General features: G+C 57.5%; 2 protein-coding genes across 7 annotated transcripts in view; one reads left to right on the top strand and one right to left on the bottom strand.

Moving 5' to 3' along the window:
* The window catches only part of BRF1 (BRF1 RNA polymerase III transcription initiation factor subunit), a 71,616-nt gene that overhangs the window by 37,288 nt on the left and 7,550 nt on the right, over positions 1–26,778 (top strand). For 5 of the 6 annotated variants that reach the window (XM_049706750.1, XM_049706749.1, XM_033421692.2 and 2 more), the window contains 8 exons: positions 5,238–5,269; positions 8,407–8,479; positions 17,658–17,807; positions 18,868–18,961; positions 20,163–20,289; positions 20,631–20,670; positions 20,982–21,074; positions 25,074–25,343. In XM_049706750.1, coding sequence (XP_049562707.1) covers positions 5,238–5,269; positions 8,407–8,479; positions 17,658–17,807; positions 18,868–18,961; positions 20,163–20,289; positions 20,631–20,670; positions 20,982–21,074; positions 25,074–25,343 — 879 coding nt within the window. The remainder of the gene's footprint in view (positions 1–5,237; positions 5,270–8,406; positions 8,480–17,657; positions 17,808–18,867; positions 18,962–20,162; positions 20,290–20,630; positions 20,671–20,981; positions 21,075–25,073; positions 25,344–26,778) is intronic. The other variant, XM_049706751.1, reaches the window with a different exon arrangement.
* On the bottom strand, positions 9,498–12,079 carry BTBD6 (BTB domain containing 6). The gene is made up of 4 exons (XM_004262459.4): positions 11,578–12,079; positions 11,400–11,490; positions 11,141–11,259; positions 9,498–10,971 (listed from the first exon to the last, which is right to left on the bottom strand). Exons 1-4 carry the CDS (start codon positions 11,949–11,951, stop codon positions 9,939–9,941), a joined length of 1,617 nt encoding a protein of 538 aa, XP_004262507.3. The 5' UTR covers positions 11,952–12,079; the 3' UTR covers positions 9,498–9,938.

Below are 26,778 nucleotides of genomic sequence, written 5' to 3'. Positions count from 1 at the left end.
TGCTGTCATCCCGCTTCTGCCTTCTGCCTTCTGTGGTGCTGTGGAGTGGGCGTTACATCGTCTTGTCACTGTTTGAAAGTTACCATCTCTTATCACTACCTGCTTCTAAGAAATACCTTTGTTTTTCTTTTAGGGGTTTGACTCTGATGTACTTAGATGTGGTTTCCTTTGTATTTGTCCAGCTTGTTATTTGTAGAACTTCTGGTATTTGTGACTTAATGTCTTTTGTCTGTTTTGGGGAAATCTTGGGAGGTATCTTTTCAGACATTTCTCTGCCGTTCTTTCTCTGTTCCCTTTCTAGGATCCCAGTTGCACACACGTTAGACCCTTTCCTTATGTCTCAGGTTGTGTATTTTCCATTCCGTTTTTTAAATTTGTCCTGTCTCTGTTTCACTCTGAATATTGTCCAGTGGCCTGTCTTGAGTTCTTTCATCCTTTCCTCTGCAGTGTCCAACTGGCTGTTAAACCCATCTGTTAACTTCCCGACTTCAATGACTGTTTTACATTAGATTCTTTAGATTAGATTCCAGTTCTTTGGTAAAATTCTCCGTCTCTGCAGTTATATGAAAGCCTTTAGTAACTCCAACAGTGGGGTCATTGGTGGTTCTGGTTTTTTTTTTTTTGCCGTACGCGGGTATCTCACTGCTGTGGCCTTTCCCGTTGCGGAGCACAGGCTCCGGACGCGCAGGCTCAGCGGCCATGGCTCACGGGCCCAGCCGCTCCGCGGCATGTGGGATCTTCCCGGACCGGGGCACGAACCCGTGTCCCCTGCATCGGCAGGCGGACTCTCAACCACTGCGCCACCAGGGAAGCCCGGTGGTTCTGTTTTTATTGCCTGAGTTTTCTTTTGGTTTTGGTTATTTGGTCCTGTCTCTTGTCATGCTTGGTAAATTTTTATCGAAGTGCTGGATATAGTGTTTGAAAACCTGTGGCAACTGTGGGTAATTTTGCCCCCGCAGGGGACTTCGTTTCCTCTGGCAGGCAGAGAGTTGTGGGGAGCTAGCCTGGGTCCAGTGGAGGCTGGCCTGTCTGGGTCCTCACTGCACATCTTGGGGTGTGCTCGGCTCAGGACCTGGGCAGGACCTGGCAGTGCCATCACAGGGGTCCCTGCCCACTTTCTCTTCTCCAGGCTGACTGCCGCTGGCCGTGGCGTTAAGCCTCTGCGCCCTTGTGCCTGTGCGGAGCAGGACCTGACCAGGGCCTGGAGGGAGCCTGAGTGCGTGGTGTTTGCCCCACTTCTCGACAGTTGGGCGCCTCGAGGCTGGCTGTCTTGGAGGTCCCCGAGCCCTCCATTTTATCTTCCCCCGGGTGGGGCTCTGTGAGCTCCAGGCTGTGGCTTTGGCCTCTGCCTGGTGCCGTGGGGGCAGCCAGTGCCCTGAGGGGGAGCAGGGGCAGCTGGCAGGGCCCCTGGCGCAACGGGAAGCCCTTCCTTTTCCTCGGTGGCTCCTGGCTGCCGCCCACCACACCCCCACGACCCCCCCCGCCCCGCTGCCCCGCAGCCCGCGTCCAGGCGCCGCCCTGCCTTGTCACACAGCCCTGTAACTCCCCTGGATGCCTGCTTCCACTCCCGGCCCCTTTGTGGACTGCCTCCAGGACTTGGGTGATCTCTTAGAGACTTACATCAGGGCTCCATGTCGCTGTGCAGGTACAGCGGCACTGCCCGGAAATAACCGGTGCAGGTGTCCTGGTGGCCTTTGTCCTTGGTAGGGCGTGGCTGCGAGCTCCTGCTCTAAACAGGGCTGTGGGCCGGCTGCCTGGGGAAGGGCTCGCCAGGGCAGGGGGGCCCCGCAGGGTTAGAGGGTGGGTGGCTGCTGGGCAGGTCGTCCTCAGGGACGTCGAGGTTCGGCTCATCAGTGCTGATGGTACCGTCGTTCTGGGACTCACCGGCTCGTGTCCGGTGCGGCCCCGGGAGGGTGCTGTGGGCTCACGTGGCTGACCCCTGGCCTCACTGTCCTTCCTCAGGTGTGGCGTCCACGCACACACATGATATTTCGAACCTTCTGGATGGGCAGGGGCAGTTTTTCACCCGGAGAGACACTGTATCAGAGGCAGCGTAGAGGAATATCACGCTCTTTTGACCTTTAGTTCTGCCTTATTTAGATCTCTGTAAACTTTTCCTTTGACCAAAAATGAGTCTCAGTTTAAATCAGGTCCCGTCTGTGATTGTTTTCCCAGCAGTGCTGTGTGGGCCCGCCAGAGGGTCTCCCGTCCTCTCGGGGCGGAGCTACTCCCAGGCCCCAGGGACAGTGGTCGCCCAGCATGGGCTGCCGCGCGTTTTCTAAACCCACTGGACGCACTCTGGCCTTTGGACCCTCAGGAACGTCCAGGATCTTCTGAAGGTGTTCTATCCGCCACCCGTCTTTGTGCCGATGCACCTCTTCTAGGACAGGCACTCAAGTGGGTGTTCGTTGAGCAGAAGTGCCGCCCGCTAGAATACGGCTAGGCCCCAGGAGGACGGGAGGGAGACAGAGAGGCCAACAGAACGACACTCATGCTGAGCCAGGGCTTCACGCAGGCCTCATCTGTGGGCTTACTTACCGTCCCAGCAGGTTTGGGGGTCTGGGGTCTCTGCACCGAGGTTGGATGCAGCTGCCTAGCAAAAGGGAACGGCTCCTGGGAAGGACACTGGCCCAGGGGCCGGCCAGACAGGAGACTTTTCCAAGCCATAGAACCCCAAACGCCCATCAGTTGGACCCACTGAGGCCCAGGCCCCGGGGGCGCTGGTGGGCTCTGGCCCAGGATGGGGCATGGGTGGGGGGGCTCGTTCAGGAAGCACGTAATTCAGATCACCCCACTCCGAGAGGAACCAGGGCTGTCTAGACGCTCCTGTGGGCACGGGCCAGGTGCCCTGCCACTGTCATTTCACGGACAGCAAACTGCCACTGTCATTTCATGGACAGCCAATGTCATTTCACTGTAAGTTGGTTAGAAGTTGAATCCCAATCTCCTTTATAAAATACACACATCCCCCCCCCATCATTTTATTATGAAAAATATCAAACACGTGGCAAAGTTGAAAGGAGTGATTATGCAGTGGGCGCCCCCCACCCCAGTGTCTCCATCCACACCTTGCTAGTCTATGCTCGGCCCCCTCCCACCCGCCAGCCATCCCTCAGCCTGTCCTTTTTTGGTGTTTTTCAAAGTAGGGTGCAGACATCTATTCAGTGCCCCCAGGCCCTTCAGCAGGCAGCTTATTAACTGACTAGATACCAGTATTTGTTTATGGTTCTTATTTCCTTTTAAGGTAAAATTGGCATAAAATGAAATGCACAAGTCTTCATCGTGCCATTTGATGAATTCTGAGGAGCGCATGTGTCTGTGCGACCAGGTCTTCTGTCAGGATGCAGGGCGGTGCCAACACCCCATCCCAGAGGCACCCGCTCTCCTGGTGACGCCCGTGGGTTAGTTTTGCTTGTTCTGGAACGCCCTGTCCGGGATGCGGCTGTGTGCTCTTCCTGCAGGTCTGTCGCCTGGCAGGCCTCTGCCGTCTTGTCTCCATGGGGCAAGTGTGTGACAGGTCATCGGTGTCTCTGTCGACGGACCCCCGGGCTGTTCCCGGTCTTTTGCTCTTGTGCACGGAGCTGCTGTGAACATTCTTTTTTCCTCTCCACGTGGTCGGAGGCCCTCGAGCAGGGCCGGTGTTCCACTGGGCGCCCTGCCGGCGGGCGTGGCAGCTGCGGTCATCTGTTGCTGTTGTAGGGGTGCTTTAGTTTGCTTTTCTGTGATAGCTGCTGGGGGGGGGGGCTCTTTGCTTCTCTTATGAAACATCTGTTCAAAACTTTTGCCCGTTTTTTGCATTTATTTTATTAGTATGAAGAGCAGTTTTAGATTCATGAAGAAATTGTGCAGAGTTCCGTATTCTCCACCCAGCACAGAGTTTCCCTGTGATCAGCTCATGTCAGTGTGCTGTGTGTTATAATTGATGGACCCGTGTTGGTACAGTATTGTTAACTGAAGTCCATAGCTGATGTGAGGGCTCACTCTCGGTGGTCCATGCTCCATGCGTTTGACGAGTGAAAGGCCACGTGTCCACCATCGTGGTATCATACCAGCAGCTTCGCTGCCCTGAAAATCCCCTGTGCCCCGCCTGTTCATCCTCCCACCTGACCCTTGGCCACCCTGACCCTTTCACTGTCTCCACAATATTGCTTTTTCCAGAATGTCATAGAGTTGGAATCTTAGGGCGTATAGTCTCTTGGCTATGTTAATTTGTTCTGTTGTCACTGATTCCTGCTTATATATTTACGGTGGTCTTCCTTTCATTTCTTGTGATTTCACTTCTCTTTTTTTCGAAGTGCTTCTCACTAGTTTGTTGGTCTGCACTGTAGCATTATCTGTCTTACTGTGACTACACTCTGATGAAACGTCTGCCTTCAGACTGAGAAACGAGGTGCCTTTGATTCGAGGACCTTGGAGGCCACGTTCCAATGCTGGCCGCCCGGTGTGAGGCTTTGGCACTGGGATTTCCTCTCTCCTTGCTTTGCTGGGCCCAGGCTTTCCCTCTGGACACCTGGTCTGGGCTCTGGTTCAGCATCGTGGGGATTTCTTTCTTAGTCACTTCTCAGAGCCATAGCATATCCATGAATGACGCTAAGTTCACTTCATTTGACAAGTTGCCTTTCTCAGTGGCTCGTGTTTTATATTTCTGTGTATGTGTCTGGCTGAGTTTTGAATCGCTTAGGACATATTCTGGTTACTACTTAACCATCTGCTGAGAGCAAGGATAGGTCCCACGCCAGAGTCCCCACAGCTGCCCCCTCGAGCACCAGTACCGAAGTGGTGCCTACCGGCCACCAAAACTGGCAGCCTGGTGTGTGTGTCTGTCCCCCAGGAGCCTTGAGTCCTGGGACACAGGACACTGCTGGGCACCCAGCAGCCGCTCAGCGGATGCTCGTGAGATGCAGTGAGTGTGGTTGCGCACTTCTTGGGCAGGCCGGGGCGGGAGGCCCCTCGGAGCAGGGGACCCCTGGCTGGGCAGGGCCCACACAGATGCGGGAGCCGCCCCGCCAAGGCAGTTGCACTCCGAGAACCGTGTTGCAGGCCCCCACCCCAGCTCCACTCCCCCTCGTCCGGTACTGACTCGGAGGTCTCCCAGAAGTTGAGCCCTGACGCGGCTGCCTCACTCTGCCCTCACGATCCAGTGCCGAGCTTAGCCCTACAGCAGGGGTCTGCCTCCTGGAAGCTGTCAGGCGGCCGGAGCCTGTGGGCCGGGCGCTGCTCCTTGACTCCCCTTGCAGACATGCTCCTCGACCTCAGCGACCTGCTCCAGGTAGATGCGTTTCCTTTCTCAGCCCTTTCCTGCCCCGGCTGGGAGGGTCCACAGGCGAAGGACACACAGGGTGTGGGTCTCTGTTTGGAAACTGGCAATTGGAGTGGGTAGGGAGACAGTGGACACAGGGTGATGGTGTTGTCCCGGGGGCTGGGCAGCCCTGGCCTTAGAACCAATGGAGAGACCCAGGTGAACTTTGTCCAAGGCAAGGGAGATTCTTTAAAAGAAAAAAAAAATGGACTCACATGCATACATTTTAAACAATATAAAAACTTACATTTACAGTCTATTTAGGGAAACTTGCTTTCTGAGTTCCAGGAAGGCACCTCTCATTTCCAAATGCCTGACGGTAATGGAAAGACCCAACAAGAGGGACACCTGTGTGGATGGGACGCTCGCGGGGTGGGAGCAGCGCCGGGGCGGAGCCATCGCAACTCCGCACTTGTCCCTGGTGATGGCGCTGGGGCTGGGGCGAGCTTGGCCCCGTGCCCTGGAGTTGGGCTCTGTGGTGATCACTCCACTGAGGGCTCGGAAGGAAAACGAATGTCATGGAAAGCAGACGTGACTGCAGTGTGAGGACTCATGCAGAATTTGTAGGAATCCCACCCCCACGGGGAAGCTTCCTCGCAAGCCCGGTGCTGGGCCTTCAGTGCCCTCGGTGCCGGCAGACAGACCTTCACTGAACTCAGATGCCACCTGCATTTGTGTTCTCCCAGGTGCCTTTATAAATGGCATCTCTCAGGAGCCCTGCTGAAATATTCAGGGGTCACGCTAAACATAATCCCTTGGAATCGTGAAAATCCAGCACTCCAGTGCTGCGTTTGGTCAGGGCAAGGCCACGTGGCCTGGTTTCCATCCTGGTGACTCCCAGGAAGGACAGGAGTGAGGGCTGGCACAGGACAGCGCTCCAGAAGTGCATGGGCACCACTTGGGAGGGAGAGGGAGGTGCTCCAGTACTTTCTTGCTTCACACCTTGGGAAGTGGGACACCAGTCAGGGTTCAGGTGGGCGAGGGTGACAGAGTAGATGCACCCACTCACCTGGGGCTGGATCAGGGCCCAGCGGAGAGTCACTGTGCTGACCAGTGAGACCCCGTACGTTCAGGCTGGACACACACAGACAGTTCTAACTCCTCAGGTGGAAGGGTGAGCCTCGGGCCCCCTGGTCTTGGGCAGAGCCCAACCTGGGCACTGGGAAGTGGGAGGTGACCTGGCAACCGTCACCCCCCAGCCCCCCGCTCCCAGCCTCCCACGCTGGCCCCGCCCTGGAGGGGCTGGGACAGGCTCAGCACTCACAGGACACACGTGTCTGCAGCTGATTGTGGGTGTGGAGCACGCGTGCCGGGTGAGGGTCCCACTCGGAGGCTTGCACTGCCGAGGGCTGAGCGCTTAGAGGACGTGAGCTGAAGGCTCAGGGCTCACTCCGTTCTCACTCACACGCGCACCAAGGTGGGCTTCTTCCTGGGTTCAGCTCACAGCCAACACCCTCTGGCAGGAGCTGTGGAGGGCCCACTGCACCCTGAGGGTCTTGGCAGGATGTCCCTTTGTCCCCCCTTATAGTGAGGCTGACACATAGGCACTCACGTGCCTGGGCCCCGGCCCCTCAGAGGCAGAGCCAGGAGCCCTCAAGGTCTGCGGAGCCTGCCCGCCATGTGGTAGGGGCACAGGGAGGGCTGGCCACCCACACACAGCCGCAGACACAGGAGAGTGACCATCAAAGCATCTCTGGCAATAACCACACATTTTACAGGCATATCCTTTTTAAAATTTGATTTTCCACTTGAAGTTGTTCAGAGAACGCTTTCCTGCAGCATTCAGGCTTCATCTGCCTAGGTCCCGGGGTTGGGGTGGTGGGGGTCATGGCGTGGGCAGGCAGGGTCGGGATGTGCTGCAGGGAAGGTGGAGACAGCACGCCGGGTGGCAGGTCCGTTCTGCTCTGGCCTCAGCAGAGGATGAGGCAGGAGGGTCGGGATGCAGGAGCCTGGTGGGAACCCAGCGGAGGAGGATGCACACTGACACGCGTGCTTTGGTGGCAGGCATCCCCGGGAGCCCCCAGCCCTTGTGATGGGGATCTTGGAGGACAGAGTGACTGCCAGTGGGGTGGGGGGTGCCCTCTGCTGCCTGGACAGGGAGGCCTGGCCTCCGCTGGGAAGGCCCCAAGCTGCCTGGTGCCCACAGGTACCCTCATCTCCTCCCCTAAGGAGACTCAACATTGTACCACTCCTTAGCACCCTGGTCCCCTGGTGGCAGCAGGCGCCCGTGTGCCATGTGCAAGCCCCGTGATGGATATGACGCACAACAAGGTCTTCACTCTTCCTCAGCACGTTTTCTGGCGCCCTCTTGGGTGCTGGGCCAAGGGGCTCACAGGCCAGGCTTGATCAGGTGAGGGAGCTCTCTGAGGAGGTCAGAGGCAGCCCTCCTGCGAGGCCCGAGTCCTGTGGGCAGGGCTGGGGTGAAGGCAGGTGGGCAGGGGTTTCTCCAGCTCAGGCTGGGACGGCGAAGCCCACAGCTCGGGCCTGGGGTGAGAGCCTGGGCTTTTCTCAGATCTGCACGCCATCCGAGTCTTCCCTGCACTACTCCTGCCATCAAAGTCCACTCAGCAGCGTCCTGCCCACGAGCTGCCCAGCCCTCGGCCAGCACCAGGCAGGCTGGGAGGACAGTGCCTGGCCAGGCCCCGGGCTCAGTCGCACCCGGGGAGGTTCTGGCAGGTGACTGGGTCAGGGGCAGGCTCCACGGTGGATTCGGACCTGAGGTGGGAGCAGTGTAGGGTCACTGAGGCCTGCAGAGCCCCACAGCCAGGACTGAGCTGGCCCGTGGGGACAGAAGAGGATGCCCCCGTGAGCCCCTGGGAACGGGGTAGAAGAGTGGCCGTGGGCCCCGCAGTCGTGGCGCCTTGCGCCCTTGATGATTCTGCTCGGCCAGCTACTCGAGGCAGCTTTTCTTCTCAGCAAGTTCAGTCGTTGCTGAGATAGTGGTAGAGTCTAAAAAAGCCACCTGGGGGAGGGAAGGAGTGCCCTGGGCTGCTCTGGGGGCTCGTGGGGGGCAGCAGGGGGGACTCTTAAAGACTGAACGATGAAGTAAGAAGGGAAACATTTCCTGCACATGAACGCCCTTCTTAGTTGTGGTGTCTTCACGACAGGTGAACGTTTACGTGCTGGGGAAGACGTTCCTTCTTTTGGCGAGAGAGCTCTGCATCAACGCACCAGCAATAGGTACTGCGGGGCTCACGGGGCGCGCTGCCGGTGCTCTGGGTGGGAGGGCGGCGTGTGCAAGGGCAGGGACCTAACAGGGAAGAAGTGTCTCACCTGGAGGCTGCCAGGAGCCCAGCAGCCTGGGGGGTTATTTCTGGTCTAAAACCAGAATGCTGTGGTCAGTGCCCGCAGGTAGGGATGGAGTGAGACGAAAGTGCTGCGTGGATGGGGGCCCGTCTCTCCATCTCTCGAGGAGCACCCCTGGCAGCACGGTGCCTCGGGGTGGGCAGGCCCCCTGCAGATGGAGCCGGGCCTTTCCCAGCCACGGTCGGTCGGCCTTTGTGGCAGCTTTACCGTGAGGACTGTTTGCACAGTTGCCTTGGAGGGGCTGCTCCCTCCTTCGCCCATCAGCGTCTAGAGGCACCTCCTTGTACTAAGGAGGTGGTGTGTGGGGCCAGGGAGGGTGGGCAGGGCGTGCAGTCCTGGGTCACCCACAGGGTGGTCCCCTGGGGCCGGGAAGGCACGGTCCAGCAGGGTGGGCCCGGAGGAGGAGGGCCACGGGCACGGGGGGACCTGGGGCTGGGGGCTGTATCCCTGTGCCGAGTGACACGGTCCCTCCCTCCGGGGGTCATGCGGAAGTTTTTCAGAAACAAATGCCCAAGGAGTTTGCAGCAAGGGAGGATAGAGGCAAGAGGCCCAGCGAGCCTGCCTGACGCCACAGCACGCGCCTGCAGGCTGCTGCGGAGCCTGAGGTGGGAGGTCCGCTCTTGGGGGCAGGAGCCCTGGGCCCGGCAGAGCACCCCCCACGCCCCCACCCAGTCGAAATCAAACAGTAGGATTCTGAGCAGCTAGTGACACTTGAGGAAGTAGACACAACCTGACACCTGGCTTTTTCTAGAGCAGTCTGGCTGCAGCCCAGAGAGCAAGCCCTCCCAGATGGCGGAGGCCCGGGCTGCCGGCAGAGGGCAAACTCGGGGACGGGTGGGCCTCTTGGGACTACCCACTAAGCACTGTTAGGGCAATTTGAGACTCGCAGTCATTTATCTATGGCTCTCATTTTGTTAAAACTTTATTATGAAAATCCACTTAAACAGGTGAACTACTTTAAGTGACTTTTCCCATTTTAGATTTGAACAGAAGATCTTAAGCTTAGAACCACTTAGAATAGAATCCAAGAGGATGCGAGGGACGGCAAAGCCCTCAAAGCAGGCGGTGTGGGTGCCCCTGGGCGGGAATCTGGAGCCTGCCTTGTGCCCCCCAAATCTGCCCTCCACCTGGGAGGTGCGCCCCAACGTACAAGAGATGCAGAGGCCGAGGCTTTGGCTGTGTAGGAAAGCATCTTGTGTCACAGCTTCAGGCTCCAGCCGACTACTTGCAGAGGAGGCACGCCGCGAGCGCAACCTTTGAGGTGGCCGGTCACGGGCTGCCTGTAGAGAAAGGGCCTGCCACTCGCAGTGCATCCCTGCCACCCCACAGCGCCTCAGGCGTAGAAGATGAGCTCGGGGATCTGCCCGCCCTGGACCCCGGTCCCGTTGGTGCTGTCGGAAGAGCACTGGAACTGGAAGGTCACCTTCCCGCACTGCACCTCGGTCATGCCCTCCTGCCCAAAGTAGCTGAGCTCACTGCCATCTAGGACGGCGCTGGCGGTGTAGAAGGTGTCCTGCTCCACCTGCACGGGGTGTTCAAACCAGACTGAGAAGGTGCTGCTGGAGCCGTCGGAGACAAACGTGGTCAAGTTCTGCGCCAGGACCACCCCCAGCCGCTTGAGTTCAATCTTCACGCTATACTCCGCTCTCCCAGAGCTAGAGCCATACAAGCCCAGCCCCGCAATAAATACTCTCCTGTCCACGGCAAACTGGATGCTGTCGCAGCGGCCGCGGTAGCGCCACTGGTTGCTGCGGTAGGCGGAGGACTGGAAGCGGTGGCACCTCTGTGGGGCGAGGCCCTTCCTCTTGGTCAGGGGGAATTCGAGGAGGGGCTTGTTGGCCGCCGTGTACCACAGGAAGATGTTGTGGGTCTCCTCCAGCGTCAGGATGTCCGACTGGGCGGCGCCGTTGGCAAACTCTTCCAGGGTCATAGTTGGAATTCGGACCAGGTAGAGGGCTGGCCCCAAAACATGCCTCTTGTTGCGCGGGGTGGCCGGCAGGCCCTGCCTCTTGCACTCTGCCTCGGCCCAGCTCAGGACTGCCTCGAAGACCACAGCCTCCTTGGTGTTGAGGGCCTCCCGCATCACGATGATCTCCAGCGTCTGCCAGTCAATTTCACAGAAGCCTTCGGACCTCAGGGCCATCTCAGCCTGAGCATCGATGACCTCCCAGCAGCGCTGGGTCAGCTCGGGCTCCTCAAACAGCCGGCTCTGGGACAGCAGCACACAGGCGTTTTTGGCTTCCAGACTCGTCTCCAGGAAGTTGACACAGGCTTTTGCTAACGCGGGGACAATGTACTTCTTGGCGGCATACAGAGTGGCCAGCACCGTGTCAGCTTCCAGGTCAATCTCGTCACTGTACATGTACCTAGGCAGGACGGGGCCAAGTCACAGGCCGCGTGGGGCACGCCGCGCACCCAGGGCCTGGGAGAGGAGCCCTCCATCCTTGTGGACTTCAGGAGGCTGCAGGCAGCTGGCTGGCGGAACCAGGCAGCGAGGAACCGCCCCATCCTTGCACCCTAAGGAGGCAGACTTACTTTAACAAGATGAGAAAAGCTGTAGGTTCCACGTCAGGGATGTGGATTTCTGACTTGACTTCTGCCAGGTCCCCGTAAAACATGGCATAAAAGACAGAGCTACCCACGGCCAAGACATACTGTGGATGAGAGAGAGAGCTGCCCTGAGCCCTGGGCCCTCCCTGCCCCCAGCGGCTGCCACACCCGGGAAGAGGACCGTCCATACTCGGGGAGGCGGCCGGTCGCCTTTGGGAGCTCAAAGGGCCGAGCCTCTACCAACCTTGTGGGCAGGCACCCTCCGGGCCGCGCCCGGGGGCCCCACGACGAAGTGCACGTCGGCCATGAGCTCGTTGTTGAACATCAGCGCGTTCCTGCAAAGGGCAGAGGCACAGGACACGGCTCGGGGCTCGGGTCGGCGCGGGGCGCGGACAGGGGCGGGGGCGCAGGTCCGGGCTCACCTCTCGCGCAGGGTCGGGTGGAAGGACTGCCAGTTGGGGCTCTCCAAGTTGTTGTTGTCGAGTGCGGGCGGCGCGGGCGCGGGCGGTGGCAGGGCGGGCAGCGGGGCGCTGGGCCGTCCCTTCCTGCCCGCGGCGGCGGCGGCGGCGGCGTTGCTGTTGACGATGTCCGTGGCGGTGGCGGCCGCGGCTGCGGCGCCGGTGGGCGCGTAGAGCTCCGCGGCCATCTTCGCGGGCAGGGCGGCCTCCGCGCGCGGGGGCGGCGCGCCGTGCGCCCTCGCGCCGCGCCGGGGCCTCGGGGGCGGCTCTGCGAGCACTAGGAGCGCGGTGAGGCACTGCGCCACCCGGCCGTGCAGGCAGGCCAGGGGCAGCAGCATGGGGCCGCGGCGGCCCTGCGCGCGGGGGGCCGGCCTGCCCGGGGCGGCGGGCGCTGCTCCCTCGCGCCGCCCCGCCCGCCGGCCGGAGCCTCCAGCCCGCCCGCCCTCGCCCGCACCGCCGCGGCGCCCGCGCGTCAAGCCGCGGCGCGGCCCCGCCCCGCGCGGTCGACGTACTCGCCTGTGGCTCCGCCCCCTGCCCGGCTGCGCCCCGCGCGGCCGACGTGCTCGGCCGACGTGCTCGCCCGCCCCCTGTCCGGCCCCGCCCCGCCCCGCCCCGCCCCGCCCCGCCCCGCCCCGCCCCGCCCCGCCCCGCGCGGGCGCTTGCTGGAATCCGGCCGCGAAGATGCGGGAGGGACCGTGTGGGCGCGTGCCCGCGGCGGGACGGCCGGCGGCGGCTTTGGTGATCTTGGCGTGGTCCGAGCTCCTACGTAGGGGCTGCCCCTCTTCGAGGCCCACCCTGCAGCCTGCGCGCCTGTGCTGTCCGGAGTCCGTGGGACTGTCAGGGGCGGAAGGGACGGGATGAACTCCCGGAGAGACGACCCCCTGGGCGGCCGTCCTAACTAACAGGTGAAGTGCTGTCTCACGGTGGGTTTGAGTCCCTCACGGTCAGTGATGTGGAGCACCGTGTCAGGTGCTTGTTGGTCACCTCTGTGTCTCTGGAGAGAAGTCCCTTGGACTCCTTTGTCTCTTTTTGAATCGGGTTGGTTTTGTCATTGCTGAGATTTAGGCGTTCTCTGCATATTCTGGAGATTCATCCCTTACCGGATGCATGATTTGCAAACACTTCCTCCTGTTTTGTAGGTGGCGTTTTTCACTCTGTTGACTGTTTCCTTTGCTGCACAGAGGGTTTTAAGTTTGGTATAGTCCCATTTGTCTGTTTTTGCTTTTGTTGCCTGTGCTTTTGGTGTCATATTCAAGAAGTCATTGCACATTCCAATGTCATGCTCTTCCCCGACGTTTTCTTGTAGGAGTTTTACAGTTTCATGTCGTACGGTTAGGTCTTTAATTCATTTGGAGTTGAGTTTTGTATATGATGTGTGAGATAAGGGTCCATCTTTTTTCTCTTGTATGTGGGTGTCCAGTTTTCCCAGCACCATTTGTTGAAGACGTTACCCTGTCCCCATTGTGTAGTCCTGGCACCCTTATCAGAGATCATGTGACCGTGCATGTGTGAGTTTGTTTCTGAGCTCTGTATTCTGTCCCATTGGTCTATATATCTGTCTTTGTACCAGCACCATAGTGTTTTTGGTTTTATCTCCTAAAATTCTTTTCCTGGTGAAAATAATTTACTTATACATTTACTTTTCTTTATTACTTCTTTTTTCCTGTATTAATTTTTTTTCTTAAGATGGAGGTTTTTAACCTTTTTTTTAATGTTTCATTTGGCTTTAGAAGTAATATTTCCATTTCCCCTTTTTTAGCCCGCTTTGCAACGCTCATGTAATCTTTTTTTTTAGTTAGCTTTTTTTGAAGTATAGTTATTTACAATATCATGTTTCAGGTGTACAGCACCTTGATTCAATTTATATAGATAAATATGTATATACATATATATGTGTACTTTTTCAGATTCTTTTCCCTTATAGGCTGTTACAAAATATTGAGTATAGTTCCCTGTGCTTTACAGTAGGTCCTTACTGGTTATCTATTTTATATATAATGGTGTATATGTGTTAATCCCCACCTCCATCCCCCGCCCCTTCCCCTTTGGTAACCATAAGTTTTCTATGGCTGTGAGTCTCTTTCTGTTTTGTAAATAAGTTGGTTTGTATCTCTTTTGTATTTTTTAATATTCCACATATAAGCAACATCACATGGTATTTGTCCTCTTCTGGTTTACTTCACTTAGTATGATAATCTCTACATCCATCCATGTTGCTGCAAGTGGCATTATTTCCTTCTTTTAAAAAAATTTTTTGGCTGCATTGGGTCTTCATTGCTGCACGCGGGCTTTCTCTAGCTACGGGAGCAGGGGCTTCTCATTGCGGTGGCTACTCTTGTTGCGGAGCACGGGCTCTAGGCGTGTGGGCTTCAGTAGTTGCATCACACGGGCTCAGTAGTTGTGGCTCGCAGGTTCTAGAGCGCAGGCTCAGTAATTGTGGCGCATGGGCTTAGTTGCTCCGTGGCATGTGGGATCTTCCCAGACCAGAGATTGAACCCATGTCCCCTGCATTGGCAGGTGGATTCTTAACCACTGTGCCACCAGGGAAGTCTCTTTTTCTTTTTTATGGCTGATTAATATTCCATTGTATATGTGTACCACATCTTCATACACTCCCCTCTCAATGGACATCTTGGCTACTGTGAATAGTGCTGCTGTGAACGTCGAGGTGCATGTATCTTTTCCTGATATATGCACAGGATTGTGATTGCTGGGTCATATGGTAACTATATTTTTAGGTTTTTAAGGACCCTCCATACTGTTCTCCATAGTGGCTGTACCAATTTACATTCCCACCAACAGGGTAGGAGGGTTCTGGGTTCCCTTTTCTCTATACCCTCTCCAGCATTTATTATTTGTAAAGTTTTTTTTGTTGATGGCCATTCTGACTGTTATGAGGTGGTACCTCGTTGGAGTTTTGATTTTCATTTCTGTAATAATTAGTGATGTTGAGCAGTTTCTCATGTGCCGGTTGGACATCTGTATATTGTATTTGGAGAAATGTCTATTTAAGTCTTCTTTTTTGCCTGTTTTAAATATTTCACTTTGTCAGTTTTTTATTTAACTACTTAGTTCATTATTTTGTCCTTACCTAAGCACTTAAGTCTGTTAAGTTACCTAGAAAATTGTTCTTTAATTTCCTAATAGTTTGTCTGGAGGTGAGGGGGCTGTGTACCCTTGTCTTGCTAATTTTTAGTTTTCTTGCCCTTGAGGTCAAAGGGCACGTCCTGTGATATTTCTGTTCTCTGGGATGTAGGGAGGGTTTCTTTGTTCTTTAATACACGGTCAATTTTCATAACTGTTCCACAGACTTTGGAAAAGAATGATTACTTTTTGTAAGGTACTGACTTTAAAACATATTTGTTAAATTGAGCCTATGGTGATGGCATCCAGTTCCCCATTGGGTCTTTTTTTTCCCCTAAGCCAGTCTGTCAAATTTGAGGGAATTGTGTTAAAAATCTCACATCATTGTGGTTATGTTAAAATCTCGTATCAAGTGTGGAAATTTCTGTTTCCAACACTTTTTGCTTTATTTAATGCTTTCTCTTTCCCGGTGTGTCTACAGATTTGTGACTGTCCTGTCTTCTTTAAGATTATCTTGTTCTTTCCATCATAAGAAACATTCGTCTGTGTCCCTTTCAGTGATCCCTTGCCCTGAGTCCCGTGTTGCTGCTCCCTTCACAGCTGCCCTTTTTCTCCTGGTGACCTGCTTCATGGGTCCCAGCATAGCCTTTTGATCTTCACCTTTTTGCATTATTTTTAAGTGTCTCTTGTAAACACCATATCCTGGTTTTAGCGCTTTTGTGCAAGCTGATTAGGGAATTTAACTTACATTGTGGGATCTATACTTGTGGTTTGTTGTTTTCTCCTAGTTTTTTTTTTTCTTCTCCCTACTTTAAATGCCCCAGTCCATTCCACACCTATCCCAGACTGCTGGCATGTTTGCCTTGAAATTTTTACCAGTACTACAGTTTTCTATTTCAAGAACTAATCAGTGTCAAAGTTCCACCCAAATCAGGATGAGATCTTTTAATGTGCTTTTAATTTAATCCCCAGTTCTGATGGGTTTTGTTTTATTGTATATAACTAGAAACCTTAGCAATTATATTTTTAAAATATGTTTTCTCCCAATAATATCTTAAGCAACCAAATAACCCTCCAAAACCCCAAACCAACCCAAAACAAAACACCCACAGTGGAAGTAGGTGTAGCTCCAGAATGCCTGGGCTCGACTGACTCTGCCCCATCTTGGCCACCTTGTCGTCTCTGAAAAGGGGGTTAAGTGGTAGTAGCTGCCTGTTGTCAACCTAAAACAGCCAGTTACGTTACCAGCAACATGAGTTTACTCGGGAGAGGCAGGGGAATTGCAGTTCGGGACCCGCAAGCTATAGCAAACCACAAGCAAGTCCTGCAACAATGGAGAGGAGCCTTCCTTTATTGGGGGGCGGGGGGGCGGGGAGGAAGTTGGGCGGGGCTGCTTTGAAAGTTTTCCAGTCTCCATTGGAGGAAAGTGAGAGTTGAGGGTGTGGCGGTTTCTCATTGGCTGGGCTGTTGCTGGGCCGGGAGAAAATCTTCCTTCCTCTTCCCCGGGTTGCGCACCAGCTTCTTCCTGCCCAGAAGCGCAAAGCAAGCTGGGAAGGAGGGCCTGGTGTGGGAGCGCCCCTTTCAGGGCTTCCTGCCTCCGTTTTACTCGAGGTTGCCCTTATTAATTTCTACACTGTGTTGGCTGGGCTGAGCTGGGTGGCTGTTAGGATCCGGCTGGCATAAGGCAACCAAGAGGCACTGTTCCGCTCCCTACACCACCACAGCCTCCTCGGTCAGTGCAGGGGAGTGTCCGCCTGAATCCATGCGGTCCCGGGCAACCCAGGCTGCTTCAGGGGTGGCTGCCAATCGCTGTGGCCTCAGAAACCTTCCCTGGGTCCTGTATGTGAGCCAAGGCCGGCAGGGATGGAAGAGGTGCTCGTAGGATCTATGGGGCTTCCAGGGACCAGAGCTCAGTCATGAATGCCCTGTAGATGTAGGGAGGCCAGGAGAAGTGGGCAGGCTGGGGCCCAGAAGGTTGGTGCTGGGTGTTGGCAAACAGCTGGGGTCTCTGACACACCTGCTTGCGCTGCTGTTGGGGGTGTCAGAGATGAGCTGACCAGTTCCCTTTCCTCCTGTGCCTCCCAGGGTCTTCCTGACCTGCCCTTCATCCTCCTCCGTCCACCTGTACACACCTGCTTCCAGGCCAACCCGTCCCCTCCTGGAACCCCCTCCTCGGGCCTCCGCCACGGCCCCCTGAGCACAACCTTCCTGGATGATCTTGTCCAAAGGAGGTCTCACCCCGCTATTCTCTGTCATAGAGCTCTGTAGGGTTCCTTCAGTTGCCTATGGCAATCCAGACGCTTAGCTGAATTGAGTAAATTACTTGGTGGTTTTTGCCTGCTCTGTGAAGCTTCTAGCCCAAAGCTGCGTGAGGAAGTGCTGGTAAGGAGGGAGAGGGTGTGTGTGCAGGCGGCTCTGGTCCCTCCTGAGCCGGGCTGACGCTCCCTTAGTGAGAGACGTGTTCATCTGAAGAGGTGCACACGCCCGTAGACAGGAGGGCAGACGATATAAGCTGGCATTACACAAAAGTAAGTGCAGAAAAGAAGTACGTAAAAAATTGGCTGACTCACAGCAGTCCACGAACTGCCAAATGAAGCAGCTGGGTTTTGTGTATGTGTCTGCAGGAGCGTGTGCGATGTGTACGCAGGCTTGGGGCCCCCATGTCACGTGGCAGGGCACGCACGTCCTGCCCACCGGCTCCACTCTGGGTGCAGCAGCCACCCGGCCGCAGTGTCTACAGCTGCTCCAGGAGGCTGCGTGTCCAGGAGGGGGGCTCGTGTCGGAGGAAAGGGGCCCTGGGGAGCCTGTGCAGTGGAAGGGCGGGGCGGGGGGGCACCTGTCGCACCAGGTGGGTTTCCGTGTGCTGCCAGATGTGGAGCACATGCACCGCAGGGCCTCCTGGCGCTGCACACTCCTGTTCCAGGGCGCGTACGGCTGGCTGAGGTGCGTGTCTTCCGCAGACCCCTGCCTGTACATCCCGCGCTTCGCCCACCTGCTGGAGTTCGGTGACAAGAACCACGAGGTGTCCATGACGGCCCTGAGGCTCCTGCAGAGGATGAAGAGGGACTGGATGCACACGGGCCGGCGCCCTTCGGGCCTCTGTGGGGCAGGTAAGGCGGCCTCGGAGTCGCGCTGGCTGCGTCCCGCTGCCAGTGTGCGGGTGCTTTCTGTCCCGACTCTTCAGCAGGCCGAGCCGGTAGGTAGTGGGCTGTCACCAGGGCTGCCTGCTGGCCTCGCTTGCCCGGCCCTCACCCGGCCCTCGGGGACTTCCACCTGCTTCCTGTTGGCCTCCCCTCTGTCTTGGGGAGCAGGCAGGACCCTCAGAGGCCAAGCGGGCTGCCAGGCTTCCTGGCCTTGACCCCAGGCTTGAATGTTGAGGTGCAGCCGTGCTGAGTCATTGCTGCAGAGGGCACCCCGGGCTTTCGGGCTAGCTCCCCGTTCCCCAAAGGACAGTTGTCTCATCTCCCCTCCAGGTGGCAGCAGCCCACAGACGGCCCTCCTGCTCTGTTCCTGACGCTCCCTGGACCTGGAGCCCCTCCCCAGGAGGGCCGTTACCCTTCCTCTTAGCCTCTTACCTTGGCCCACAAGGTCGAGTCCACTCCTTTCCAGAGCGCTCAGCAGCCAGCAGGATCAGTGCTTCCTGAGATGCATTTTCCATCCCTAAGCCCAACTCCCGAGTTTGCAGTCCAGAATCTGGGTGCCTCCTAGGGTCCAGCCAGTTGTGGTCACCAGCACAGCACACCCGGGCCCACTCCCTCTCTCCCCGATCCCTGGCTTGTCCATCACCAGCCAGCGTTTCTCACACAGGTCACCTCAGAGTTCACTCGTTTGCTTTGAGAGGTTTACACAAAGTTCTCAAAAAATGTATTTTAATTTTTCTCGCGTTTAAAAAGGGAATGTGCGGTACTTCTTACGTTTTTAAAAATTATTGTATAATTGCCTGCAAAGCGGTTGGTGGATCTTAGGTGTTCTGACAGTCGTGCAGACCGTGCAGCACCGCCCACAGTAAGGTGAGGAGGACGGTGTCGCCCCAGGGGCTCCCAGAGCACCCTCTGGCACTGTCTTTCCAGCTGGTCGCACTATGGGGTCATCAGCCCTCTGCGCACGGGATCGGTCCTGTTTTGGACAGGAGCACCCTGTTTCTGAATTCTCCATTGTGTTCCTTTCCAGCACTTCTAGTTGCAGCTAGGATGCATGATTTCCGGAGAACGGTCAAAGAGGTCATCAGCGTGGTCAAGGTGTGCGAATCCACGCTGCGCAAGAGGTGGGTCGCTCTTGTCACAGCCGGGGGCTTGGGCAGGCTTCCCTGCACAGCGTCTCAGTCCGTCCAAGTGGTGGACCCTTTCTTCCACCCTGTGTCGAGGTGGACAGTGGTTTGAAAAGTCACCCTGACTCACAGGTCAGGAAACAGGTACTGAGAGTGGCCTCGCCTGTGTCCTGGCTGGTGCAGCCTGAGTGACCGGTCTCTCTGGAGGAAGCCAGGCTCAAGCAGAGGGCCACTGTGTCCCTGTAACGGAGTGGTCGGGCGAGCCCCTGCTTTGGGTACCGTGTTCACAGGGTCATTACGGCAGCTCCAGCGGAGCTCCACGTGGACTGTGACGAGAGAGGCACCGGCCCAGAGTCGCTGGCACAGCCGTCAGCACAGGGTATTTACCCTGAGTCTGGAGCTCTTGATGGCTGTCTTTCAACTGAGATCATATCCTGTGGCAGTTTTCAAAGGCAGAGGGAAATTTATTTTGCTTATTTGAACTCTGGTTCTCTTTAAACATTTTTCTGTTGAACATTTTGAAGATTGTATAAAATGTAGGAAGCGGACAAGAATTAATTATGGCCGGGAACACTGCAGTGCAGGAGCCCTGCCTGCCTGGGACCCGTGGCTCAGCCGCCTTCCTTCTGGGGCCTTCTTGAGTCTACCTGTGGGAGCAATGAGGGTGCCATGCCTTTTTCTCCCTGGGGCCCAAGCTATCGGCAGGATAGAGTAGGGGCTGAGAGGCTGCCGGACAGCCCCCGGGCCTGTGCTCACAGCTGTGTGTGGCAGGGTGCTGGGCCTGTGAACCAGCACCCCTGAGGGACTTTTGTAAACGGGGTGCTGGGTTTTTTTAAATTTGTTTTATTTATTTTTTGGCCGTGTTGGGTCTTTGCTGCACGTGGGCTTTCGCTAGTTGCTGCAAATGGGGGCTACTCTTCGTTGCGGTGCACGGGCTTCTCATCGCGGTGGCTTGTCTTGTTGCGGAGCATGAGCTCTAGGCGTGTGGGCTTCAGTAGTTGTGGCACGCGGGCTCAGTAGTTGTGGCTCGTGGGCTCAGTGGCTCCGCGGCATGTGGGATCTTCCTGGACCAGGGCTCGAACCCGTGTCCCCTGCATTGGCAGGCGGATTCCCAGCCCCTTTGCCAGCAGGGAAGCCCTGGGTGCTGGTTTGAGCGCTGTTCTCGGGCACCATCTTCCCTTTCAAGTGTTTGTTTCAGGCTCACGGAGTTTGAAGATACCCCCACCAGTCAGCTGACTGTGGACGAGTTCATGAAGGTCGACTTGGAAGAGGAGTGCGACCCCCCGTCGTACACAGCTGGGCAGAGGAAGCTGCGGATGAAGCAGGTGGGCCGCACGCCCGTTTCCTGCTCTTCCTTCACAACAGTGGCTTAGCTACGAAGACTGAAGGGGGGGCCAGGGTGCACCACACTGAGCGCAGTCCCTCCTGGGCCCCGAGCCATCTCATCTGCTGATGGGGTCTCCCCAGACCCCCCCTCAGTGCATCCCATACAGTTTCCGGGGCAAGCCGCCTTCCTGAGGGCCCTGGTGCTCATGTCTCTGGGGGCCTGAAGCCCGAGTCCCTCTCGTCAGGCTGGGGACCTGCGTTGGGGTCGAGAGGCCTCCGGGTACTGGCAGGCACCGCTCTCGCTCCTCTCATTAAATGCATTCGTTCTGTGCCTTTTCAGCTGGAACAGGTCCTGTCAAAACAGCTGGAGGAGGTGGAAGGTAAGCAGCCCATCTTAATGTGCGGGTGCTTCAGGTCCTTACAGGAACGGACTGTATGCTTGCTTTCAAAAAAAAACATTTTATTTATTTATTTGTTTCTTTGTTTGTTTGGTTCCACTGGGTCTTCGTTGTGGTAGACAGGCTCCTTAGTTGTGGCTCACGGGCTCCTTAGTTGCGTCACGCATGTGGGATCTAGTTCCCTGACAAGGGATCGAACCCGGGCCCCCTGCACTGGGAGCGCAGAGTCTTAGCCACTGGGCCACCAGGGAAGTCCCCTGTGCTTACATTTTGCTGTTAATTTATTGCTTCAGGTGAAATATCCAGCTACCAGGACGCAATTGAGATTGAACTAGAAAACAGCCGGCCAAAGGCAAAGGGGGCCCTTGCCAGCCTGACAAAAGACGGTGAGTCCAGCCACGTCTCCTCGCCCACTGGCTCGGTTCACCCGTGTCCGGCACCTGCCCCTCCTGCTGCCCCCACCGTGGCCGTGCGTCCTGTCTCTTGGCTCCACCCCCGCCCCAGGCCTCCACGCACCAAGCTGGGCGTCAGCTGCTCCCAGGACACCCCGAGCCACCCTGCCCCCAGCAGCTCCGGGGCGGCCGAGTCTTCCGGACCAGTCTCCTGTCCCCGTTGCCCTCAGGGTACTCACTCATTGGCAGACGCTGCCTGTGGGAAAGAGCGCGCCCTGCTCCCATGGCCGCGGCCCACACAGCCCTCCCCGCTGCCGCCTCTCCCCGCGTCCCATCGCAGCTCTTGTGCACCCCCGTTTCTGGTTTGGGGCCTCGCGAAGCTGCCGTGAGCCCCCTCGGACAGATCTCTTTGTGCATGTGTGGTTTCCATTTCTCCCACGTTGCCTCCCTTGCCATGCTCCAGGGACACCCCGGCTGGTTCGGGGCGCCCCCTCCGCTCACGCGCTGCGGGTCCGCGGCCGGCGCCCTCCCACCCCCTCTCTGGCTCACAGGACAGGGACGGGTGCTGAGTAAGCGTCGGTTCCATCAGTCATCCAGTCTGGAGGGCGAGCACCTGCTCACCGCCTCTTCCCTGGGGTTTGTAGCTGCCCTTGTTCACTTTCTCGCCCGATCTTTAGAGTCATCCTGGCCGCTGCCTGCGCCAGCCCAGCTCTCCACTCTGTCGATCACCTGGGGCAGGTTGGCGCCTCCTCCCCCCGAGAGCGAGAGTGGGGTGTCTCCCTCCCGGGGGTTTTCTTCCGAGTCTGAGGCCTTGCCTCAGGTGCTTTGGGTCCCAGCCGCACTGCCTTCTCTGTTGCTGCCATAAGTGGCGTCTTCAACGGCGGTGTTTGTGGAAGATGCTGATTTCTAGGTGCTGCTTTCGTGCTCCTGTATGTTAGGGATTCCGTTACCGCTCTTAGTACTTCTCAGTTCATCATTGGATTATTCAAGTAATTGGTGAGTTAGGTCGTCTACAGATAGTGGTGTTTTACTGCCCTTCACGATTTTTAGGCCCCTCCTTTCTAGCTCTTGCCTAGTCCATTGCTTGACCCTTAAAGACCATGCTGAGTCTTGCCTGTGACAACGGGCACGTCATCCGGCTTCCCTGCAAGGCCTCTGTGCTGCCCGGGACACACACCACACGCTTTGGGCTGAAATAGCACATTGTCCTGTAAAGGAAACACCCACCGCCGTTTTCACTGAACCGTCCTGTCTCAGCCGTCGGGGAGTGTTTCTGATGTCTGCAGGGTCTGCGGAGAGAAACCCAGGGTTTTCCTGGGTCGATGAATGTGATCCGTCATTTCCACAGTGTCCCGTGGTTCTGGGAAGGCCTTGCCTGGCCAGACGGTGTGCCTCTCTGTTCTCAGGCTGCCACAGCGTCCCATCCAGGCACAGGTTTGGACAAACTTGTATCTTACGATACTTTTGCCTTTATTGTTTCTCTGGTTGATTTCATTTTTATCCTTTCTTATTCTGCATAGTTTGTTTCTGCGTATTTTAACCTAGCTAGGTTGTTGATTTCCCATTCAAGCAGCTCTTGCACTGATTTATGAGGCCTGCTGCCTTCCTGTATACTGTTGGTGATTTCCGCTTCCGTCTGCTCTGTCCTCCTCACAGCTTCTCTCCTTGCTGTAAACTGAGGTTGCTGCCAGGCTGGTTCCCTCTGACGCACGCATGCAGGGCAGGGCCCGAGCGTCGTCGGAGCTGCGACCCGCCGTCCTGGCACCAGACGCTTCGCGCCACTCACAGTCGCGGCGTACATTTGTCTTTGGTGCTAAGAGTCAAGTGAGGGAGTTAAGAGTTGGGGCGGGGGCTTTTGCTTTCTGATTTTGTTGTTAACTTCCACACGTACCGCGTTGCGGCCGGGTGTGCTGCTGGCGCTGTCCCTCCCTTGTGCCATCGACTCAGGTGCGCTGGTTGGAGACACCAGTGGTGCTTGGGAGGAGGCCCCCTCTGCTCCCATCCAGCTGGGCTGGGCTCTGTGTCTGTCGGGGCGTCTCACTGGTCACGTCGTCAGTTTTGAGGTCCTCTTGCAGACAGAGGTGGCCGCCGTGTTTTAGCTGAGGCTGGCTTGTTTTTGGTGCCTGGCGCCCTCCGCGGCCTGGGGGCACGCCTGGTGGTCCCTGCTCTGCCTGCCGCACCTCTTCCGTCCGTGTCCTCCTCTTCTAGAAGCAGAGAATCGGGCTCTGCTTTCTGACCCAGCCTGCGAGCTTTTTCTCTCCCAGCAGTGGAAGCGAGCTCTTTTATGTCTGCTCAGGTGCCTTTCTGCTTGCTGTTCTCTGGACCTTGGGAAGCTCTGGCTTTTGTCCCAGTGGTGTCCTTCACATGGTTTCTTCAGTCCTCTGTTTCTCGGGCAGCACCTGTTCGCACCTGCCCAGCCGTGGCGAGGATGCAGGCTCGCTCTCCTGCCCGCGCCCGACTGCCAGTGGCCGCCGTCGCGCTTACCGGGCGCTGTGGAGGGGCCACTCATCTCCTGCTCCAGTTCCAGCTTTTCACACGCTTCCCTTCTGGGGAGACCGTCGGGGACGTGTCCTCCTCCATGCCCCTGCGTTTGGTTATCTGGACCAGCTCCACGTTGCGTCCGTTGTCTCAAGAAGGAAGGGCCGGGCCTGGCCCACCTTGGCCGCGGGTCTTGCTCCTCGGATCCGTTGCCGCCTCGCGAACAGCCCCTGAGCCTCCAGCCCTGGCGAGGAAGCCGCAGCTCCCGCGTCCCCTTCTCTGCGGTGAGGACGGAGGCTGGGCTGGAGGAGGGGTGGAGGAGGACGTGGGCCACGGACGCAGGTACGAGTCCTTCCCTGCGGAGGACGTGTCGCGTGCGTGCAGGGCGCTGGGCCCTGGGACCCCACGGCGGACAGAGTGGACCGACCGATGTCCTCCCTCTGCTGGCCCTCCTGTGGGATGTCTGGTGACACACACGGTAATGGCGTGGGCGTCCAAGCAAGGGGCCGAGAGGGTGTGAGGGAGCTGTGCGCGTGGTCGGGGGTGTGTATTCCAGGCCCAGGCCCTGGCGAGTGCCCACCCCGGTGTGCAGCTGCCTCCTATCGCTGGAAGTTAGTCATGTTGTTTACGTGCGTGGGATCGTGTAGTGTGTACCGTTTCTCTCCTGGCCTTTTCGCTCGGTGTGGTTGTGAGCCATCCGTCGCTAGATCAGCCCTCTTTGCGGAGTGGTGGTCCCCGAGTGCACCCAGTCCTGGGTGGAAGGACCCTGGGATTATTTCCAGTCTTGGACTGTTGCACGTAACCCGCTGTGAACATTCGTGTAACTGGCTTCGTTGTTTTTTTTTTAATTAATTAATTAATTTATTTATTTCTGGCTGCGTTGCATCTTCGTTGCTGCATGTGGGCTTTCTCTCGTTGCAGTGAGCGGGGGCTACTCTTCGTTGTGGTGCACGGGCTTCTCTTGCTGCTGAGCGTGGGCTCTAGGTGCGTGGGCTCAGTAGTTGTGGCTCGCGGGCTCTAGAGCGCCGGCTCAGTAGTTGTTGCCCACGGGCTTCGTTGCTCCACAGCATGTGGGATCTTCCCAGACCAGGGCTTGAACCCATGTCCCCTGCATTGGCAGGCAGATTCTCAACCACTGCGCCATCAGGGAAGCCCTAGAGTTCTCAATTTTGATGAAATCTGACTTATCAGCGCTTTATTGATTCTGCTTTCGGCGTCACGTATAAGAAGTTTTTGTTTAATTCGCAGTCACCTGTCTTCCCATTGTTTCTCTGGAATGTTTCTGGTTTTAGCTGTTAGGCTCACAGCTGATCCCTTCTGAGTGAACCTGTGCGTCGCGTGTGCGGTGTGGGCCGAGGCCCGTTCACGGGCGGGTGGGTGTTGGGCGTCCTTGGGACGAGGCGCGTCTTCTGGAATAAGTGCCTTTTGCTGCTGGGCGGAAACGCTCCTCTTCACCAGGCGGGCCCTCTGGCCTCCTGCCTGGTTAACACGTGGTGCGTGAAATTGTGTCCCTAGGCTCCGTTGAGGACACCACATCCAGCTTATTTGGTGAGGAGGACGCTGAGGATGAAGAGCTGGAGGCCGCTGCCAGCCACCTGAACAAGGACTTTTACCAGGAGCTCCTTGGTGGAGGCATTCCTGGCAGCTCGGAGGCGGCAGGAGGCCCTGAGGGAGGCGGTAGGCCCCCCGCCCTGGAGTCCCTGCTCGGCCCTCTGCCCACTGCGGCCAGTCTGGGCATCTCGGACTCCATCCGAGAGTGCATCTCCTCCCAGAGCCGGGACCCCAGTGAGTGCCCAGGGACTGGGGGAACAGGGGGGATGGAGAGACGGTGGGGGGCTCCTCCGGGCGGGTGGGGTGGGGTTTCCAGGCCTGGGTCGTCCCCGCCTGCCTGTGGGAGTTGGAGGTGCTGCTTCTGAGGGGCCTCCTAGAAGGGTGGGCTTGGGAGGGGCACTGCCAGCTCTGCTGCAGGCTGTGTGAGCAGTCAGTGACCCCAGCTGTGCTGATGCCTGAATGCCACAGAGCTTGTCAGCATCTCCGGGACCCGCCTCCGCTGACCAGAGCCCTCAGTTAGGCCGGGCTGTGGCTGGAGGCTCCTTCCTGCCCCTGTGCAACTCGGGAGGCCTCAGTGCAGAGGGGCCACGGGGACAGACTGGCATCCCCTGCCCGCACCTTTGCACCCAACCTGGTGGGAAAGTGTCGGCCAAAGGCGGCATCTCCACTGGTCAGACGGATGTCACTTGCTGGGCTCCAGTGCCTGCAGTGCCGGGGTGCCTGCGCAGGGGCCCAGCTCTTCCTCCCCCAGGGGGGCCTGGTGTGCAGGCAGCTCCAGGAGGGCGGTGGGTTTGGTCTTGTCGCATTTTCACCGTAAGGTGGGCCCTGCTTCCTCTCCTCTGGGCACCAAGGGCTTGTCGTCTGTGTGCAAGGAACCTCTGTGAGAGGGATGCTGCTCAGGTGTTCCTCCCGTGCCCTGTGGCTGGGCGTGGCGATGGGCGGTCATACGCCTACCCTGGTGGCGGTGGTGGTCTAGAGGGGAGAGGGATGTGACACAGACCCAGCCCATCAGTTAGGTACACGTGGGTTGTACCCCAAAGGGGCTGCCATATGAGTGGAACCCGGGGCAGGTCCCACAGTGCACTGAGCAGAGGGCATGTGCAAAGGCCTTGAGGCAGCTGGGGGGCACTGCAACCTGGACAGAAAGAGGCCAAGCTGGCTGGAGCTGAGAGAGCAAGGGGAGCAAGGCTGACCGCAGAGGGGCGTGGGGGTGTGTCCGAGCGCCCAGCCTCAGCCGCGGAGCGCCAACGTGACAGGAGAGCATCCCTGACAGCCTGCTGGCAGGAGAGCATTCCCAGTTCCCGTCGGGCTGGAACCAGCAGGACGGGGCAGAGAACCGTCGGATGACGAGGGGCAGCCCACGGGAGGGGTAGCCCACAGGAGGGCCAGCCCCGGTTTCTGGGCCGTGCAGGTTGTGCTGTTGACCAGCGGGGGCAGGAGGGTGGTGGCCGACAGGTTTTGGGGGTGTCCTGAGCGTGGTCCCGGAAGGCTCTCCAAGGTCCCCTCTCTTGGGCTTGTTGATCTGAAAAGCGCTCTATACGGGAGAGCGTGAGGACTGGAAGGTCTTCCGAGTCAGCATCGCGCCTCCTCCGCAAGGTGCTGGGGTGTCGCCTGGGCCTTTGCCCCGCACTCGCAGGAGTGGGGCCGGGACCGGCCGGCGGCCGGGAGG

Source organism: Orcinus orca, chromosome 2 (assembly GCF_937001465.1).
Source record: "Orcinus orca chromosome 2, mOrcOrc1.1, whole genome shotgun sequence".
Lineage (NCBI taxonomy): Eukaryota > Metazoa > Chordata > Mammalia > Artiodactyla > Delphinidae > Orcinus > Orcinus orca.
The sequence above is the reverse complement of the archived record's forward strand: the minus strand, read 5'-3'. Positions and strand labels throughout refer to the sequence as shown.

Bases quoted from the DNA above. Each gene is read 5' to 3' on its own strand.
- BTBD6 (XM_004262459.4), bottom strand. From the start codon at position 11,951: ATGCTGCTGCCCCTGGCCTGCCTGCACGGCCGGGTGGCGCAGTGCCTC. The intron at 11,260-11,399 runs GTTGGTAGAGGC...TCTCATCCACAG, and splicing joins GGAGGGTGCCTGCCCACAAG to TATGTCTTGGCCGTGGGTAG. The intron at 10,972-11,140 runs GTAAGTCTGCCT...CGTCCTGCCTAG, and splicing joins GCTTTTCTCATCTTGTTAAA to GTACATGTACAGTGACGAGA.